Source organism: Chrysemys picta, chromosome 1 (genome assembly GCF_011386835.1).
Source record: "Chrysemys picta bellii isolate R12L10 chromosome 1, ASM1138683v2, whole genome shotgun sequence".
Classification (NCBI taxonomy): domain Eukaryota; kingdom Metazoa; phylum Chordata; order Testudines; family Emydidae; genus Chrysemys; species Chrysemys picta.
The window spans coordinates 230,191,763-230,208,346 of NC_088791.1; the positions used below are offsets into that span (position 1 = coordinate 230,191,763).

Consider the following 16,584-nt stretch of genomic DNA (forward strand, 5'->3'; position numbering starts at 1 on the left):
GGCTGTTCTATATTCAAAAAGCCTAGGGATTCACTTCTGTCCACGCCATCCCCATGACACACATCACCCAAAATAAAAAGAAATACCTAAAACAGGTATATAGTGGCTGTTGGTGAAAAACCTTAAGGGCAGATGTATTCCTATTAATCCCATTAGGTGGAGCCATCAGACAAGAGGAAATGGAGTAAAAGTCAGCACAGCAGGCATTGTTTGGAAATATCAGTCCTGTGGTATTCAGATATTTTTCTCTGACATGAGTTTTCTCCTTATGATATGGTCCATTCTTATCCCACTAAAAGCTTATCACATACAACTGAAATTATTATTGCTCTTTAATCTTCCCGTACAGCTAAGTTTTCATTAGCTTAACACACTATTAAGACTGAGGTATTCAGATACTCCAGCAATAGGAGTGATATAAGTACCTAAACAGATAGAGAAATAGACATAGAAACAGAGAACTAGAACAAAGAATTAAAGAGCAGCAAAAAAAAAGGGGGGGGGGAAGGGAATCTCAGTAAGGGCATGATCTTGCTCCAATTGAAGTTAATGGCCAAAGTCCCACGGACATTAACAGTGAAGGATCAGGCTGAAAAGGGGTAATGCCAACATGGTCATAAACAAGTTATCCATCAAAGCAATTTTAAATAAGATGTTTAAAAAATGAAAATGAGAAAAAATCTCTGAACATTTCCTGCTTTTAAATTCTAGCTTCTTACATGACTGAACATGAAAACCCACTGAGTCAAAGTATTATTTGATTTATTATTTGTATTGCAGTAGCACTTATAAGATCTAGTCATGGATCAAGACTCCACTGTACTAGCGCTGTACTAACACAGAACAAAAAGACTGTCCCTGCCCCAAAGAGCTTACAATTAAAGTATTGTTTTATACCTGTGTATGTTTGGTATCTTGAAACCTTTTGGTGGTTAAACTGATCACTCATTTTTCTACAATAAATAGATAGTTTGCAGTATTTTTGTCAGCTAAAAGCTGTAGTCTACTAAGGGGGCAAATATATATAGTTGACTAGTGAGGCAACGAGTGCTTTGCAGATTGTACAGATATGTATGGCAAAAAAAAATCTGCATTGGTTCCTAGAAGACTCTATACCTTATTTAAGGGGAATGACTAACTTAATTTAATCACTTCAAGTGCGAGGAAAGCCTATTAGTTTTATCTTTGCCTTATGCAAATGTAACACTTTCATAATAGACCATTTTCAGTGGAGTTTAGCCACTCGTCAGGATTTAATTTCTCCTGGGTAAGAAAAACTGATCATTTCATGACCATTGGTCTATGATGTTTGGAATTCTTGTTATTTATATGAATAGAATCTGGCTTGTTCCAGTTTTTGCAACACCACATTTTGTAGACACTTAGCCAAAATTCCTGTTCCATTTTTAGCCTTGTTTTTAGGTTGCATTGCTTTGCACCCAAAGTAAACACTATTTAAGCTTTGTGTTAAGAGAAGAATTATCCAGTAGTTGTTGAGACATGAGAACTGGAAGTTTTGGTTGTGAGTGAAATCAGCTGCGCTTATTATTAGGGGGACTTTGATTTATACACAGGGTTGGATTTTCCCTCATTAACATGAAGAGATGACAATTTCTTCCATCAGTTGGGGCTGGGACACTGCAAGGGGAATTCCCTTCCCCCACCTTAGGAACAAGCAATGTCTTTTACCAGAGTTTTTTGGTGGTCAAAGTTTTCCCTCGGAGTTTTTTGTGGTCAAGAGCAGCTTTAAATTTCCCCAAAGGCTCATCCCTAGCAATGCCTCTTCCTTACCTGCTGTTCTAATACGGGTGTGACAGGCGAGAGTGTAAAGGCTGAGTTCTATTTCCTGGCTCATATGAGCATGAGTCAGGTTCACTCTTGTCACATGGCAGACTGCTACTTCATCTTCCACCCACTGTTTAGACTACTGAGGCCAATGGGAGCTAGAGCTGTTTTCAAATTAAATCTGACCTATAGTGTCCACCTGAGTTATTCTCAGGATGATATGAGTGACTATGCTCAGTTTTCCTTTCAAATTTTCTTCTCCAGACGCATTTCTCTTTCCCAATTATAATATCTACCCAAGGTATTTATATGGCCCCTGTTACTAATCTTTGGTGTATGTATCCTCACAACACCCCCGTGAGGTAGGGAAATGTGATTATCTCCATTTTACAGATGGGGAGCTGAGGCACTGAGAGGCTAAATGCCTTGCCCACGGTCACACAGGAAGTTTGTGACAGAGCACAGAACTAAACTTGGGTTTTGTTAATCTCAAGTTAGCACCTTAATTATTGTATCAGCCTTCCTTTCTAATGCATGTTAACATCACAGAATTAATACAGGTCCATTGAAAGCCTCAAAAAATTAACTGAAGGTTATGTCTCAGTCTTAATCCATCCTTCTTTATCTACTGCAGCTGCTATAACCCTTTTATGGGGAATTCACTTTGTATTGCATACTATCTTATGTGTGAAATTCACCCTTGAGCAGAGTGGTAGCACAGGGCCCAGGCATCTTGAAGTTCCACATAAGTCTTATTTTGTGGCTTTTGTGGTGTGTACATCTTGTACACACCACAAAATCCATCTCCTTCTGAATGGGATGAATTTCACTTTTACATGAGCTGCAATATTTAGGTAAAATACAGAGTGGTTTAAAGACAGAAAACCAGCCTTTACCTCAGTTTCCACATTTTTCAATAAAATTCATAAAGTTATCATGACTAGGCTTATGAGAAGTGGCTGAAAAGCTTTGATGTGAAGAAAAACAGGTGAAACTTGTCATTTTTTGCTTGTTTCACAGTGTAGTGGAAAGGAATAGTAACGTTTTGGAAATCTAACTGCTGTATGCACACTAACTTTTTAGCCATATTTTCCTAGTTCGCGTCAAACCAGCAATGAGCAGACTCCTAACAGGAAGAGCTTGGAAAGAAGGTGAACACAAGGTCTCATGACCCACAAGAAAAACACAACATGAAATGGAGAAAATAAATAAATAAAAACATCAGTTTTATAGAAGAACTTTAGAAAATCTGAGGAACCACTTACTGCACCTCACAAACTCCAGCAGGGCCACCTCAAACAAGAAATCACCACATGCTGCCACACACTGGAAGAAAAATATTAGGAAACTTACCTAGAAATCATGCAAGAAACCCAAAACAACTATAAAAAACCCTGATGACAGCCATCCAACACAAAAACAAAAAGTGGAACCAACCACAGCAATTCTACCACTCACAGAACACCACCTCTAGGGAAACTATGGCACTAGGATCCACCACATGGATACTACACAACACCCCAACAGTATCAATTTATCAGGACTACTCCTAACCAGAGATGAATAAGCTATTCTTTCCTAGGGACTGAAGTTCTGACCCACCACAGAACCTGATACCATACTAACATGTGGAGAACGAGAAGAATTCTTCTGCCAACTCCACCTCAAGAAATCATTTCACAACAATGGCAACACAACCAACAATTACCACATCCCCAACAAGAGTCATAAGAAAAAAGAGGCATCTGACTGGATAATCCCACAGTGGACAAACCATACTTTTGATCATTAAATTGATTGGTTCAGGAAAAAAAATTGACTGTGAAACCCTTAACAAACATTGCATCCATCACAATCTCTCCACCACCAAGAGGACAACTAAATAGTCCCTGAAATCTAACCATCAGATAGTGGTCAAACCAGCAGACAAAGAAGGCACCACTATAGTTCTCAACTGTAATGACTAAGTTAATGAGGCCAGCTCAACACTCTCCAACACCACCAACTATAAAGAACACAAAGAAGACTCCAAACCACTATTTACCCAGGAATTTAAGGATATAATCAAATCCTTTCCCCAAATACTCCAAGAGAAACTCTACAACTTAATCCCACACGAACCCGTCCCAGGGACCTTCTACATGCTTCCCAAAATAGACAAACAAGGGAACCCAGGCAGGCCCATCATATCTGGCCATGGCACTGTTACTGAAGAAATATCAAGATTCATAGATATCAATACTCAGATATCCACCCACCACATCCCCAAACACATCCACTTCATCCTTACCCATAAAAATCTTACATTAAACAACAAACACTTTGTCCAAACCATGGGAACAGCTATGGGTACTCGGATGCCTCCCCAACATGCCACCATCTTCTTGGGCCACCTTGAAGAAGAATTTCTAGACAAAGGCACCTCAAAATCAATTATATACCTTGGGGGTATCATCAAATGAGATACATTTATGATATTTTAGTCCTCTGGACAGATGACTTAAACTCCATCATTGATTTCCACCAGAACTTCAACACCACCCAATCATTAAAATCTTTCTAGAACACTACCATACTAGCAACTCCTGGACACCAGCTCCAGAATCAGCTTCAACAATGGAGCCCTACAAACAACTACATACAAAAAAACCTATGGATCGCCACACCTACCTTCACAGATCCAGTAACCACCACAGACAGAAAGAAATCTTTTATCCACAGCTAAGCCCACAGATACAACAGAATATGCTCCAAGGAGAAAGTCCTGGATATACATCTTAACACACTTAAAACTGCCTTCACCAAACAAGGACATTCCACTGGAGAAGTAGAACACATCATGTAACAGGTCACCCAAATACCCCGAAATAACCTGCTTCAATACAGAAATAAAACCCCTTCCAATCACACACTCCTAGTTGACACCTACCACCACACACTGTAACCCATATGGGGTATCATCAAACAATTACAACCCATAGTTGATGGGGACCACATTCTGAAATAAATATTTCCCTAACCCCCTCTTCTGGCCTTCAAACAACCCCCCCAACCTCACCAACTCATCATCAGCAACAACCTCCCCACAGACCAGGACACACCAACACAAAGCAGCACAACAGCTGCACAACTGCAACACCCCTCTATTCTGAAACACATCTTTCAGGATCCAAACATGCCTATCACAACATGTGGTGTGCCGTACCTCATCCAGTGCATCAAATGCCCCAATAGCAACAGAGTTTCTCCCCTCCTCACCACATAACTGGGGAGGTATTAATGGGCCACTTCACCTTGAATGTTCCCTTGAACATTAGCAATAATTTTTTTCAACTGTTTAAATGACAGCTTGATTGTTGATTCCAGATTCCATCAGAGCACAATTGTTTATCTAGATATGTGTGTGAGTGGAGCTGTTAGCCCTAAAGATCTATTACTTGATTGGTGTCTAAAGGAAAAAAATTACCTTCAGTTGAATGGGGCCTACGTTGGTATCCGCAATATCCAAAATCTGATCTCAAATGCTGTGCTGGGGACATTCCCAACACACAAAAATGAGAACACTTCTCACTCACATCCCTTCTAGCATTGGGTTGGAAAACGCAGATTATACTTCCTGTAGAAAAGAAGAAATTGAACTGTGCTATGCAGGATCCTAATCGGTAATGCACAATCTTGTAAGAATCTGCCTTCCTTTGAGAATTATCTTGTGCATTCAGGTCCATAACCATTTTTTCCTTCCACTCCTTTCTTGTATTTATCACCTGTGTACTCCACCAGGCTCCAAAAAGTTTAGAAACCAGCTCAGCCCTGATGTTTACTTCCAATAGAGATTTTTCTGTCCAAAAGAATGGTCTAGGCAAATAATCTCTAGTACTCAGTGTAGATCTAAAATTCATAAACATAAGTACCAATAGCAGGAAGTACTGATACTCAGGAGTCTGTATCTAGGGTGAATTTACTATTTTGTTCCTCCAATGTGAGAGGCTCTTTGTCTTAAAACAAATGAACAAACAATCCCCCATGCCTCTGAAAAATGAATAATGGACCCTTATTAGCTCATGATTTGATTTCCCTTTTCTACACTAGAGGCGGAAAATCTGATTAGCATATTAAAAGTCAAAAGAGAAATTTCTCTCTTACTTAGAGTTGCCACATTCTGAAAATTGTGCCAAATAGAAGAGAGAAGAGGCTAACAATAATTCTTTTTTGAAATCTAATGGTGAAGAAGAGTTGGGTGCGTAGAAGTCCATCTGAAGAGCTCTTTATCTCCATCCTAACTCAAGCAATTTTGCTCCTCTGATCCATTGTGCCAAAAAGTATGACGTCCAAAGCATTAAAATGAACTTGGTATAACATCCCTCTTCCTCTTTCCTTAGCCTCTAAGCTTGCTAAATTTAATTCATGTTTTCCAGGCCCTGTGGATAAATCTTTCCTAATTGTATTATCTTACACTTCTTTAAACTTCACTAACATCTTTTGGTCACTATTGGTTTGCGATTGATTTTAACCAATAGGGTGGTGGTCAAAGGTTCCAGAGCCCATTACCAATCCTTTAAGGGTATGTCTACACTATGAAATTAGGTCGAATTTATAGAAGCCGGTTTTATAGAAATAGGTTGTATACAGCCGATTGTGTGTGTCCCCCACATAAAATGCTCTAAGTGCATTAAGTCGGCGGACCGCGTCCACAGTACCGAGGCTAGCATCGACTTCCAGAGCATTGCACAATGGGTAGCTATCCCACAGTTCCCTCAGTCTCCGCCACCCATTGGAATTCTGGGTTGAGATCCCAATGCCTGAATGATGCAAAACAGTGTCGCGGGAGGTTCTGGGTACATGTCGTCAGGCCCCTCCCCCTCCGTCAGAGCAACGGCAGACAATCGATTCGTGCCTTTTTACCTGGGTTACCTGTGCAGACAACATACCACGCCAAGCATGGAGCCCGCTCAGCTCAGCTCAGCTCAACTCAGCTCACCATCACCATATGTCATCTGGGTGCTGGCAGACGTGGTACTGCATTGCTACACAGCAGCAGCCCCTTGCCTTTTGGCAGTAGATGGTGTATTACGACTGGTATCCATTGTCGTCATACTGCAATTCAATCAGATGATATCTGAAACTCCGTATGTCCCCCAGTCATATTCTGCTGCCTTCCCAATGATGTTGGTGGCTATCAGTCGTAGTACACTATTTTCTGCCAAGCGCCCAGTATTTTCTGTCCAGCACCCAGAAGATGCCGAGGGCTATCAGTCGTGCTGCACCATCGGCTGCCAGCTTAAGATGTAAAAAATAGATTTGTTCTGTATTCATTTGCTTCCCCCTCCCTCCGTGAAATCAACCCTGATAAACCCAAGGTTTTGAGTTCAATCTTTGGGGGGGCGATTCTGTGTGACAGTTGTTTGTGTTTCTCCCTGATGCACAGCCACCTTTCTTGATTTTAATTCCCTGTACCTGTACGCCATATTGTCACTCGCCCCTCCCTCTGTCCCTCCATCAGACAATAGTTTCGCGCCTTTTTTCAGACCAGATGCCATAGCACTGGGTTCATGGAGCCTGTTCAGATCACCGTGGCAATTATGAGCACTATGAACACCATGCGCATTGTCCTGGAGTATATGCAGAGCCAGGACATGCCAAAGCAAAACCAGGACCAGCCGATGAGGCGATTGCAGCGCGGCGATGAGAGTGATGAGGAAATTGACATGGACATAGACCTCACAGAAGGTACAGGCCCCAGCAATGTGCAAATCATGGTGTTACTGGGGCAGGTTTATGCCATGGAACGCCGATTCTGGGCCCGGGAAACAAGCACAGACTGGTGGGATTGCATCATGTTGCAGGTGTGGGACGATTCCCAGTGGCTGCGAAACTTTCGCATGCGTAAGGGCACTTTCATGGAACTTTGTGACTTGCTTTCCCCTGCCCTGAAGCACCAGAATACCAGGATGAGAGCAGCCCTCACAGTTGAGAAGCGAGTGGCGATAGCCCTGTGGAAGCTTGCAATGCCAGACAGCTACCTGTCAGTCGGGAATCAGTTTGGAGTGGGCAAATCTACTGTGGGGGCTGCTGTGATCCAAGTTGCCAGGGCAATCAAAGACCTGGTGATATCAAGGGTAATGACTCTGGGAAACGTGCAGGCCATAGTGAATGGCTTTGCTGCAATGGGATTCCCAAACTTGGTGGGGCGATAGACGGAACCCATATCCCTATCTTGTCACCGGAGCACCAAGCCACCGAGTACATAAACAGCAAGGGGTACTTTTCAATGCTGCTGCAAGCCCTGGTGGATCACAAGGGACGTTTCACCAACATCAACATGGGATGGCCGGGAAAGGTACATGATGCTCGCGTCTTCAGGCACTCTGATCTGTTTCGAAAGCTGGAGGAAGGGACTTTCTTCCCGGACCAGAAAATAACCGTTGGGGATGTTGAAATGCCTATCGTGATCCTTGGGGACCCAGCCTACCCCTTAATGTCATGGCTCATGAAGCCGTACACAGGCAGCCTGGACAGTAGTCAGGATCTGTTCAACTACAGGCTGAACAAGTGCCGAACGGTGGTGGAATGTGCATTTGGACGTTTAAAAGCGCGCTGGCGCAGCTTACTGACTCACTCAGACCTCAGCGAAAAGAATATCCCCATTGTTATTGCTGCTTGCTGTGCGCTCCACAATATCTGTGAGAGTAAGGGGGAGACATTTATGCCGGGGTGGGAGGTTGAGGCAAATCGCCTGGCCGCTGATTACGCGCAGTCAGACACCAGGGCGGTTAGAAGAGCACAGCAGCGTGCGGTGCGCATCAGAGAAGCTTTGAAAACAAGTTTTGTGACTGGCCAGGCTACGGTGTGAAACTTCTGTTTGTTTCTCCTTGATGAACCCTCCGCCCCCCCCAACCCAGTTCACTCTACTTCCCTGTAAACCAACCACCCCACCCTCCCCTCCCCCTCGAGCACCCCTTGCAGAGGCAATAAAGTCATTGTTACTTCACATTCATGCATTCTTTATTAATTCATCACACAACTAGGAGGATAATTGCCAAGGTAGCCCAGGATGGGTGGGGGAGGAGGGAAGGAAAAGAACACACTGCAGTTTAAAACTTTAACTCTTATTGAAGGCCAGCCTTCTGATGCTCGGGCAATCATCTGGGGTGGAGTGACTGGGTTGCCGGAGGCCCCCCCCACCGTGTTCTTGGGCGTCTGGGTGAGGAGGCTATGGAACTTGGGGTGGAGGGCTGTTGGTTACACAGGGGCTGTAGTGGCGGTCTCTGCTCCTGCTGCCTTTCCTGCAGCTCAGCCAAACGCTGGAGCATATCAGTTTGATGCTCCAGCAGCTGGAGCATCGACTCTTGCCTTCTGTCTGCAAGCTGACGCCACCTATCATCTTCAGCCCGCCACTTGCTCTGTTCATCCCGCGATTCAGCCCGCCACCTCTCTTCTCGTTCATATTGTGCTTTTCTGTAGTCTGACATTGACTGCCTCCACGCATTCTGCTGTGCTCTGTCAGCGTGGGAGGACATCTGGAGCATACCATCCTGAGAACATATCATCCTGAGTCCGCCGTTTTCTCCTTCTAATCTTCGCTAGCCTCTGTGAAGGAGAAACATTTGCAGCTGGTGGAGGAGAAGGGAGAGGTGGTTAAAAAAGACACATTTTAGAGAACAATGGGTACACTCTTTCACGTTAAATTTTGCTGTTTACATTACACAGCACATGTGCTTTCGTTACAAGGTCGTATTTTTCCTCTTATATTGAGGGCCTGCCGGTTTGGTGTGAGAGATCACTCACGCAGTGCCAGGCAACAGATTTCGGCTTGCAGGCAGCCATGGTAAGCCACAGTTTTTTGGCTTTTTTAACCTTCTTAACATGTGGGTATGGTTTCAAACAGTAGCGCCCTCATTTCCCATACCAAGCACCCCTTGGGTTGGCCATTTAAAATGGGTTTGCAATGTAAAAGGAGGGGCTGCGGTTTCCGGGTTAACATGCAGCACAAACCCAAATACCCCCCCCCTCCACACACACACACCCAATTCTCTGGGATGATCACTTCACCCCTCTCCCCTACTGCTTGGCTAACAGCGGGGAACATTTCTGTTCAGCCGAGCAGGAATGGGCACCTCTGAATGTCCCCTTAATAAAATCACCCCATTTCAACCAGGTGACCGTGAATGATATCACTCTCCTGAGGATAACAAAGAGAGATAAGGAATGGATGTTGTCTGCATGCCAGCAAACACCGGGACCATACGCTGCCATGCTTTGTTATGCAATGATTCCAGACTACGTGCTACTGGCCTGGCGTGGTAAAGTGTCCTACCATGGCGGACGGGATAAGGCAGCCCTCCCCAGAAACCTTTTGCAAAGGCTTTGGGAGTACATGAAGGAGAGCTTTCTGGAGATGTCCCTGGAGGATTTCCGCTCCATCCCCATACACGTTAACAGACTTTTCCAGTAGCCGTACTGGCCGCGATTGCCAGGGCAAATTAATCATTAATCATTAAACACACTTGCTTTTAAACCATGTGTAATATTTACAAAGGTACACTCACCAGAGGTCCCCTGTGTGCTCTCAGGGTCTGGGAGCACGCCTTGGGTGAGTTCGGGGGTTACTGGTTCCAGGTCCAGGGTGATAAACATACCCTGGCTGTTGGGGAAACCGGTTTCTCCGTTTTCTTGCTGCTGTGAACTATCTACATTATCTTCATCCTCATCTTCCTCGTACGCCGAACCCGCTTCCCTGTTGCGTGTTTCTCCATTGACGGAGTCATAGCACACGGTTAGGATAGTGGTGGCTGCACCCCCTAGGATCGCATGCAGCTCCGCGTAGAAGCGGCATGTTTGCGGCTGTGCCCCGGACCTTCTGTTTGCCTCTCTGGCTTTGTGGTAGGCTTGCCTTAGCTCCTTAATTTTCATGCGGCACTGCTGTGCGTCCCTGTTATGTCCTCTGTCCTTCATGGCCTTTGAGACCTTTTCTAATATTTTGCCATTTCGTTTACTGCTACGGAGTTCAGCTAGCACTGATTCATCTCCCCATATGGTGAGCAGATCCCGTACCTCTCGTTCGGTCCATGATGGAGCTCTTTTGAGATCCTGGGACTCCATTATGGTTACCTGTGCTGATGAGCTCTGCATGGTCACCTGTGCTCTCCTTGCTGGGCAAACAGGAAATGAAATTCAAAAGTTTGCGGGGCTTTTCCTATCTACCTGGTCAGTGCATCTGAGTTGAGAGTGCTGTCCAGAGCGGTCACAATGAAGCACTGTGGGATAGCTCCCGGAAGCCAATAACATCGAATTCCGTCCACACTACCCCAATTCCGACCCGCAAAGGCCGATTTTAGCGCTAATCCCCTCGTCGGAGGTGGAGTAAAGAAACAGGTTTAAAGGGCCCTTTAAGTCGAAAAAAAGGGCTTCGTCGTGTGAATGTGTCCAGGCTTAATTCGAATTAACGCTGCTAAATTCGACCTAAACTCGTAGTGTAGACCAGGCCTAAGCCATCTACTGGTACTTCCCCATTGTTTCCTTTTCATAGTCAGTTATTTATATCTTTTATTGGATTATCTTCAAGACAATATTTCACTTTTCCCTGAGTTTACTGTGCATTACTGCGTTATAGGATAAAATCCTGGCTCTGCTGAAGTCAATGGTAAAACTCCCATTGACTTCAATGAGGCCAGGATTTTACTCTCAATTTTATTGTTGTTATGAAAAGAAATATAGGAACATCTGACATGTACGTTCATTGAGTACCTTAGACATGGTTATAATACACAAGTGATAACACCCTATGTGGAGTTCTGTTCGTCTCAAAATCATTTTAATAGAATAGATATCTGTTATATTTCTTCTCCACACAATCTCATTGAAACCAAGGAAAACAGAAAATAACTGAGGTGGATACTATAAATATGGAGAGCCTGTAACCAAAGCAAATTGGACCTGATCAGTTCTTGTTTGATTCCCTGGACTTGATCTTCCTCTCATTTACACTCGGGTAATTTCATTGATGTCACTGGAGTTATACATGTGCAGAATCTGTAAGCAACAGAGGAATCAGGCTCTTTGAATGTTATTTTAAAACAATGACTGCAGATATTGGCCACACCTTTCATCACACAGTACAGCCCAATTCTGAGGATGTGCTGACTTCAGGCCGCCCAGCAGAGAGGGGTTGTGTGTGCTTTGGAGGTACTTTCCACCTGAATATATCCTTTATTGTGGTGACGTAGACCAGCAAAACCCAAGTTTGTATTAGATCCACTGGCTTTATCACACACTCAAGAAATATTTTTGTTTTGTTTTGTTTTTTGTAACTGATGACATTTATGCCTTAGGACATTGGATAAGAAGTGTAGTAGAGATAGAGCAGGAATAGAGTTTGAATTGTGTTGTTTTGGCTAAGACTCACTGTGACATCAAGAGATATTTCAAGAAGCCTGTGTCAAATGACTGTCTTGTGTAAGCACATTGTGTTTGGATTTAATTTCAGCACCCCTAAAGCTACCAACACTACCACATCATTTGTGATTTATCCACACATTTTTGTATGTATCAGTTCACTGTAAACTTTTATTTGCTATAGCTCATTCTCATTCTCAAACATAACAAAAGAGAAAATTAAAAGGAGAATGATCAAAAATGTACACCACTACTCTCCTTTAATTTAATATCATCTTACAAGATGGAAATTAAAATTTTTCCTATCAATGTTGACTTTTTCTGATGAGCAAATATTGATTTTCCTTGCCACTCTCTCTTACTTATAAGGGATCTGAGATGACTTTTCTGTTTAGTTCCTTATTTGTAAACCAGCTTTATCAACATAAACCAGAATAGTTTGGGCAACAGGTTTGTTAGTCAACTTGTGCTTTCTCTATTTGCTCACTCTCCACCAATGACAGCACATAAAACACAGAAAAGCTATATTTTTAATTTCTCAGTGATGCTCTAATATATATGTAAATGTGAATTATATGTGTAGAATTCAAAAGCTATTCCTACCCAGACTGTTCAAGTTACATTTGGAGGATAAACAGAGTGATGGTGTCCCTTTTAAAACTATATGCGCTACTCTGGTTCCCCCTCTGACAAGTTCTGTAGTATTAAACAAACTTTCTTGTTGCTACTATGTCAAATGCTGCTAAGTTTGGTATTACTTGCTGGAATGCTGTCAAGTTTAGAAAGACTTCTCTAAGGACAACATAGAATAAGTGCTGAATGCCATACTGTGAAAAACAGCCATTCTATGGAACAACTAATTTTCTTCTTATAGTTGAATCTTCCACTAAACAAACTATTACAAGGCCAAGATGAGTTTTAAAGATGCCTTGTTGGTATTAATAGCTATATGTCCTAAATCTCTAGACTATACCTGGTTTTGAAATAGCATCTACTACCAGACTTATCTGTGATAAAGTAATGAGTCATGGTGAGCCTGGAATCTATGCTGGATTTCATGAACACATTTATTATTTGTATCACAGTCGCACCTGGAAGTGCCAAGCAGTTCATTTTGCAAAGAACTCTGTGAACATACAATCTCTACCCTGAAAAGTTTACACTCTGAAGAGACAAGACTGAGAATAGGAGAAAGGAAGTATTATTGTCATCCACATGTTGCAGATGGGGAACTGAGGCACAGACAAATTAAGTGACTTGCCCCAGGTGACACAGGAACTATATGGCAGAGGCAGGAATTGTGGGTATTCCCAGATGACCTGAGTCTCGGTCAGGTGCCTCACTCACAAAACCTTCCTAGATAAAAACAGGGAAGTTTTAAAAATTCCAAGTATCCACCACTTCCCTTGGGAGATTATTCCACAGCCATTAGACATTTCACTATCAGGGAGGTTTTCCTATATACAGTCTAAAATTCCCCTTTGTTATGTCCCACTGCTCTTCTATATCCCCCCAGGCATCACATTAAGTAATTCCTCTGGTGCCTTGATGTTTGCACCCATCAAATATTTGTAGAATATTCTGTTGTCTCCCCAGTTTTTTTATCCAAATGACACACATGTGGCTTTTAAGCTTCCCTTCTCCCCCTTGATAACTTGTGTTGCTCTTCTGTGAATGCCTCCCCTTTGGTAGGATATTTCTAATACCTGTGGTGGACAGAACTGGACAACTGCTAATCCCTTCCGGAGAGGATCTCTCCGGTTCTGACCTCGCTGGATGGCCACAGAGGGCAACCGCATTCCTGCGTGGCTGCTGAATCCGAAAACACTGTATGTGTGTAGCGTGCATCACCCTTTGCTGGTCAGCAGCCTGGCTGAGGCAGGGCATGCTTGTCTGCTCCCCGTTTTGGTTGGGGCTTTTTTCTTCAGGGCCCCTAATAAATCACCCAAGAGACACAGTCCCTCTGCATAGCCAAAGGGAACCCCATGGGCCCCTTGTCTCAGTTCAGCCGGTGAGCAGCACCTGCCTCTGAAGTATGCCCCTCATTCGCTTCACACCCCAATTCGATCCCTCTCCACAAATCGGGGGTCATTTTACGCGGGCCGGGCTCCGAACAGTGCGGCGAAGAGGGTCCGCCTCACCTGATGTTCAGCTTCCCGCCTTATTAGCGCTGGGGCTGCCGTGCGGGGTCTTTGTCGCAACCCCTCCCGGCCACAGTGGCCCACTCGGGCAGGGTGTGAGTGCGCCAGCCCGCCCTGGGAGGCGACCCAGCTTTCCTTCCCTTCTTTGCCTGTTCGGTGGCAACCCTCAGCCAGCCCCTCCGCTAGTCACAGCAGCAGGTCGCCAATGAAGCATAAGGGCGGCGGGGACGTCAATTAAAGGGAGGAGGGTGGGGGGAAATCCCACTGCACGCCACCTTCTCATTATAGTCACAGCCACGGCAGAGGTTTCCCTTGGGGAGAAGGGGCGCAGCCGAGGCGAGGGGAGGACGGGGCGAGAGGGAGAGCAGGAGGAGGGAGCGAGGGGACATGCAGCGAGGGGCGGGAAGGCTCTGCTGGGCGGAATACTAATCAGCCAGGTTCCCAGTCTGCAGCAGCCCCGCGGCCGGTGCTGCAGACACACACACACACACAGCCCGCGAGCTCCGGCTCTCACACGCACAGCGCCGGGGGAAAGCACCGTGCTCCCGGCAGGCAGGGCTCCCGTCACTTGCACCCCCAGGCTCGCCTCTCTCCCCACCCCCACCCTCCTCCGCCTCCCTTCCCCACTGCCCTTTGATGGCTTTCATTAGAGACCTTCCCAGGAGCCGGGCTTTTCACCCCTGCCCCCTCCGGGCTGTCTCCGCGCCTAAGTTTGAACGCCCTGGGGCTGCAGCTCCCGCCTCCTCCTCCGCGCGGGCTTGAAGAAAGAGGCGAGTGCAGCTGGAGCCCCGGCGGCGCCCATGGCAGGATTATCAGCATTGCTCCATTCGCCCGCTCTGGCCCCTCTTCTTCCCAGCGGAGCGCTGATCTTCCCTGCCGGAGAGCCGCAGCGGGGGCATGTGAGCGCCTCACTGTGCCCCGTGGAGTGAGTGTCTCTTTTGCCACACTCACACACACACACACACTCGCACACAAGAAGAAGAAGAAGAAGCCCGTTGCTAAAGCGCTGTCAACTCGGCACGAACCAATGCAGATGCACCACCGGTTTTAGTGGGGGCTACTGCTTGCCTGGCAGGGTGGGTGGGTGGGTGGGGGGCTTCTGCCAGAGACCATCAGGATCGTTGCATTACTAACTCCTCTCCTCCGGCTGCGGCTCCTGCTGGGTGACATGCAGTCCCTCATTTCTCCTGTGACCAAGGCTATTCTGGTAGCTTTGTTCATCTTTGCCATCCTCCTGATCCTCTATGTGATTCTCTGGTATATCTGCCGAGATGTGGATTGCGATCACGGAATCTGAGCTGGGATGCTGGGCAACGGCTTAACATAACAAGTGACAGACACACAAGCCAAACCAAAATCGAAGCCAGCCAAAAGAGCCCAGGGGAGAGAGCCACAATCGAGGCACAACCTGAGATTGACCTTCAGAGATCAGGGTGACCCGGTGAGTCTCCACAGATCTTGTGTACAAACGCGTGCGGGGGGAGGGCGGGAGGGAGATAAGGAGAGAAGAGAGAACTTCTTGTGCTTAATTAAGCAATGATTGTACAACAAAACCTTCCAGCTGCACTTCTGATCTCAGAAAGTACTGCAATGTCAGATTGCCTGGACTGCCTTCCACCGCTGTTCCATGGGTGGATACAGTTACCAAAAAGAAACTGTCCCTTTGGCTTTTCCCACTTGTGCGGACAGTGTTTTCTGTCATTTTTATTCAGAGAACATTTTGATTCACGGGATCTTTCCGCTCAGCCTGCTTTTGCTAGGTCCACCGTTACTGTTTGATCGTGGGGCACTGTAGATATATACAATAGTACCGAACTATAGTGGGATCCATGTCTTTATCTTTGCTGCGAGAACTACTTTTAAAAATGCGTCTGGTTGTTGGTAGTAGGGAAAGGGCTGGAAGGAAAGTAAGACTGATGTGGTGCTGCCTTTTGCAGCCCCACATTGGTATGCAGGAGGTAGCTGCAATGCTAAACAGACCATAAAGGTGAGTCCGTGAGATAGAAAAGCAAACGCTTCATCAATTTGAAGGAGAAAATCAAGGAAGTAATTGAAAATTAGGGAGAACATATATATTGTTCAAAGGGCAAAAGTATACACATTTCATGGCAAAAACACAAGTTTTTTTGCTCTTTTTTTTCTTTTTTTCCCTTTTTTCCCCTTTTGTAACTGATTTACCAAAAGAAAAAAAATGTGCACCGTAAATTCTGCATTTGATTTGGTTTCCCCACATGTTCCCCTGCGCAAGAGGGTCAATGGCTAAGGG

At 45.0% G+C, this 16,584-nt stretch overlaps 1 protein-coding gene across 2 annotated transcripts; it reads right to left on the reverse strand.

Annotated features, from left to right (window-relative positions):
- Positions 1 to 8,774: 8,774 nt before the first annotated feature.
- Positions 8,775 to 14,893, reverse strand: LOC135980766 (uncharacterized). Of its 2 annotated transcripts, XM_065580773.1 has the most exons (3): positions 14,319 to 14,893; positions 10,332 to 10,934; positions 8,775 to 9,395 (listed from the first exon to the last, which is right to left on the reverse strand). In XM_065580773.1, the coding sequence occupies exons 2-3, from the start codon at positions 10,912 to 10,914 to the stop codon at positions 9,286 to 9,288; spliced, it is 693 nt and encodes a 230-aa protein (XP_065436845.1). In that variant the 5' UTR covers positions 10,915 to 10,934; positions 14,319 to 14,893; the 3' UTR covers positions 8,775 to 9,285. The 2 variants fall into 2 exon arrangements, with proteins under 2 accessions (XP_065436845.1, XP_065436844.1); XM_065580772.1 differs by having other exon boundaries at positions 10,332 to 14,893.
- Positions 14,894 to 16,584: the final 1,691 nt, after the last annotated feature.

Coding starts and splice junctions, on each gene's coding strand:
- LOC135980766 (XM_065580773.1), bottom strand. CDS start 10,914: ATGCAGAGCTCATCAGCACAGGTAACCATAATGGAGTCCCAGGATCTC. Junction 9,396..10,331: donor GAGCACACAGGGGACCTCTG/GTGAGTGTACCT, acceptor CTCCTCCACCAG/CTGCAAATGTTTCTCCTTCA.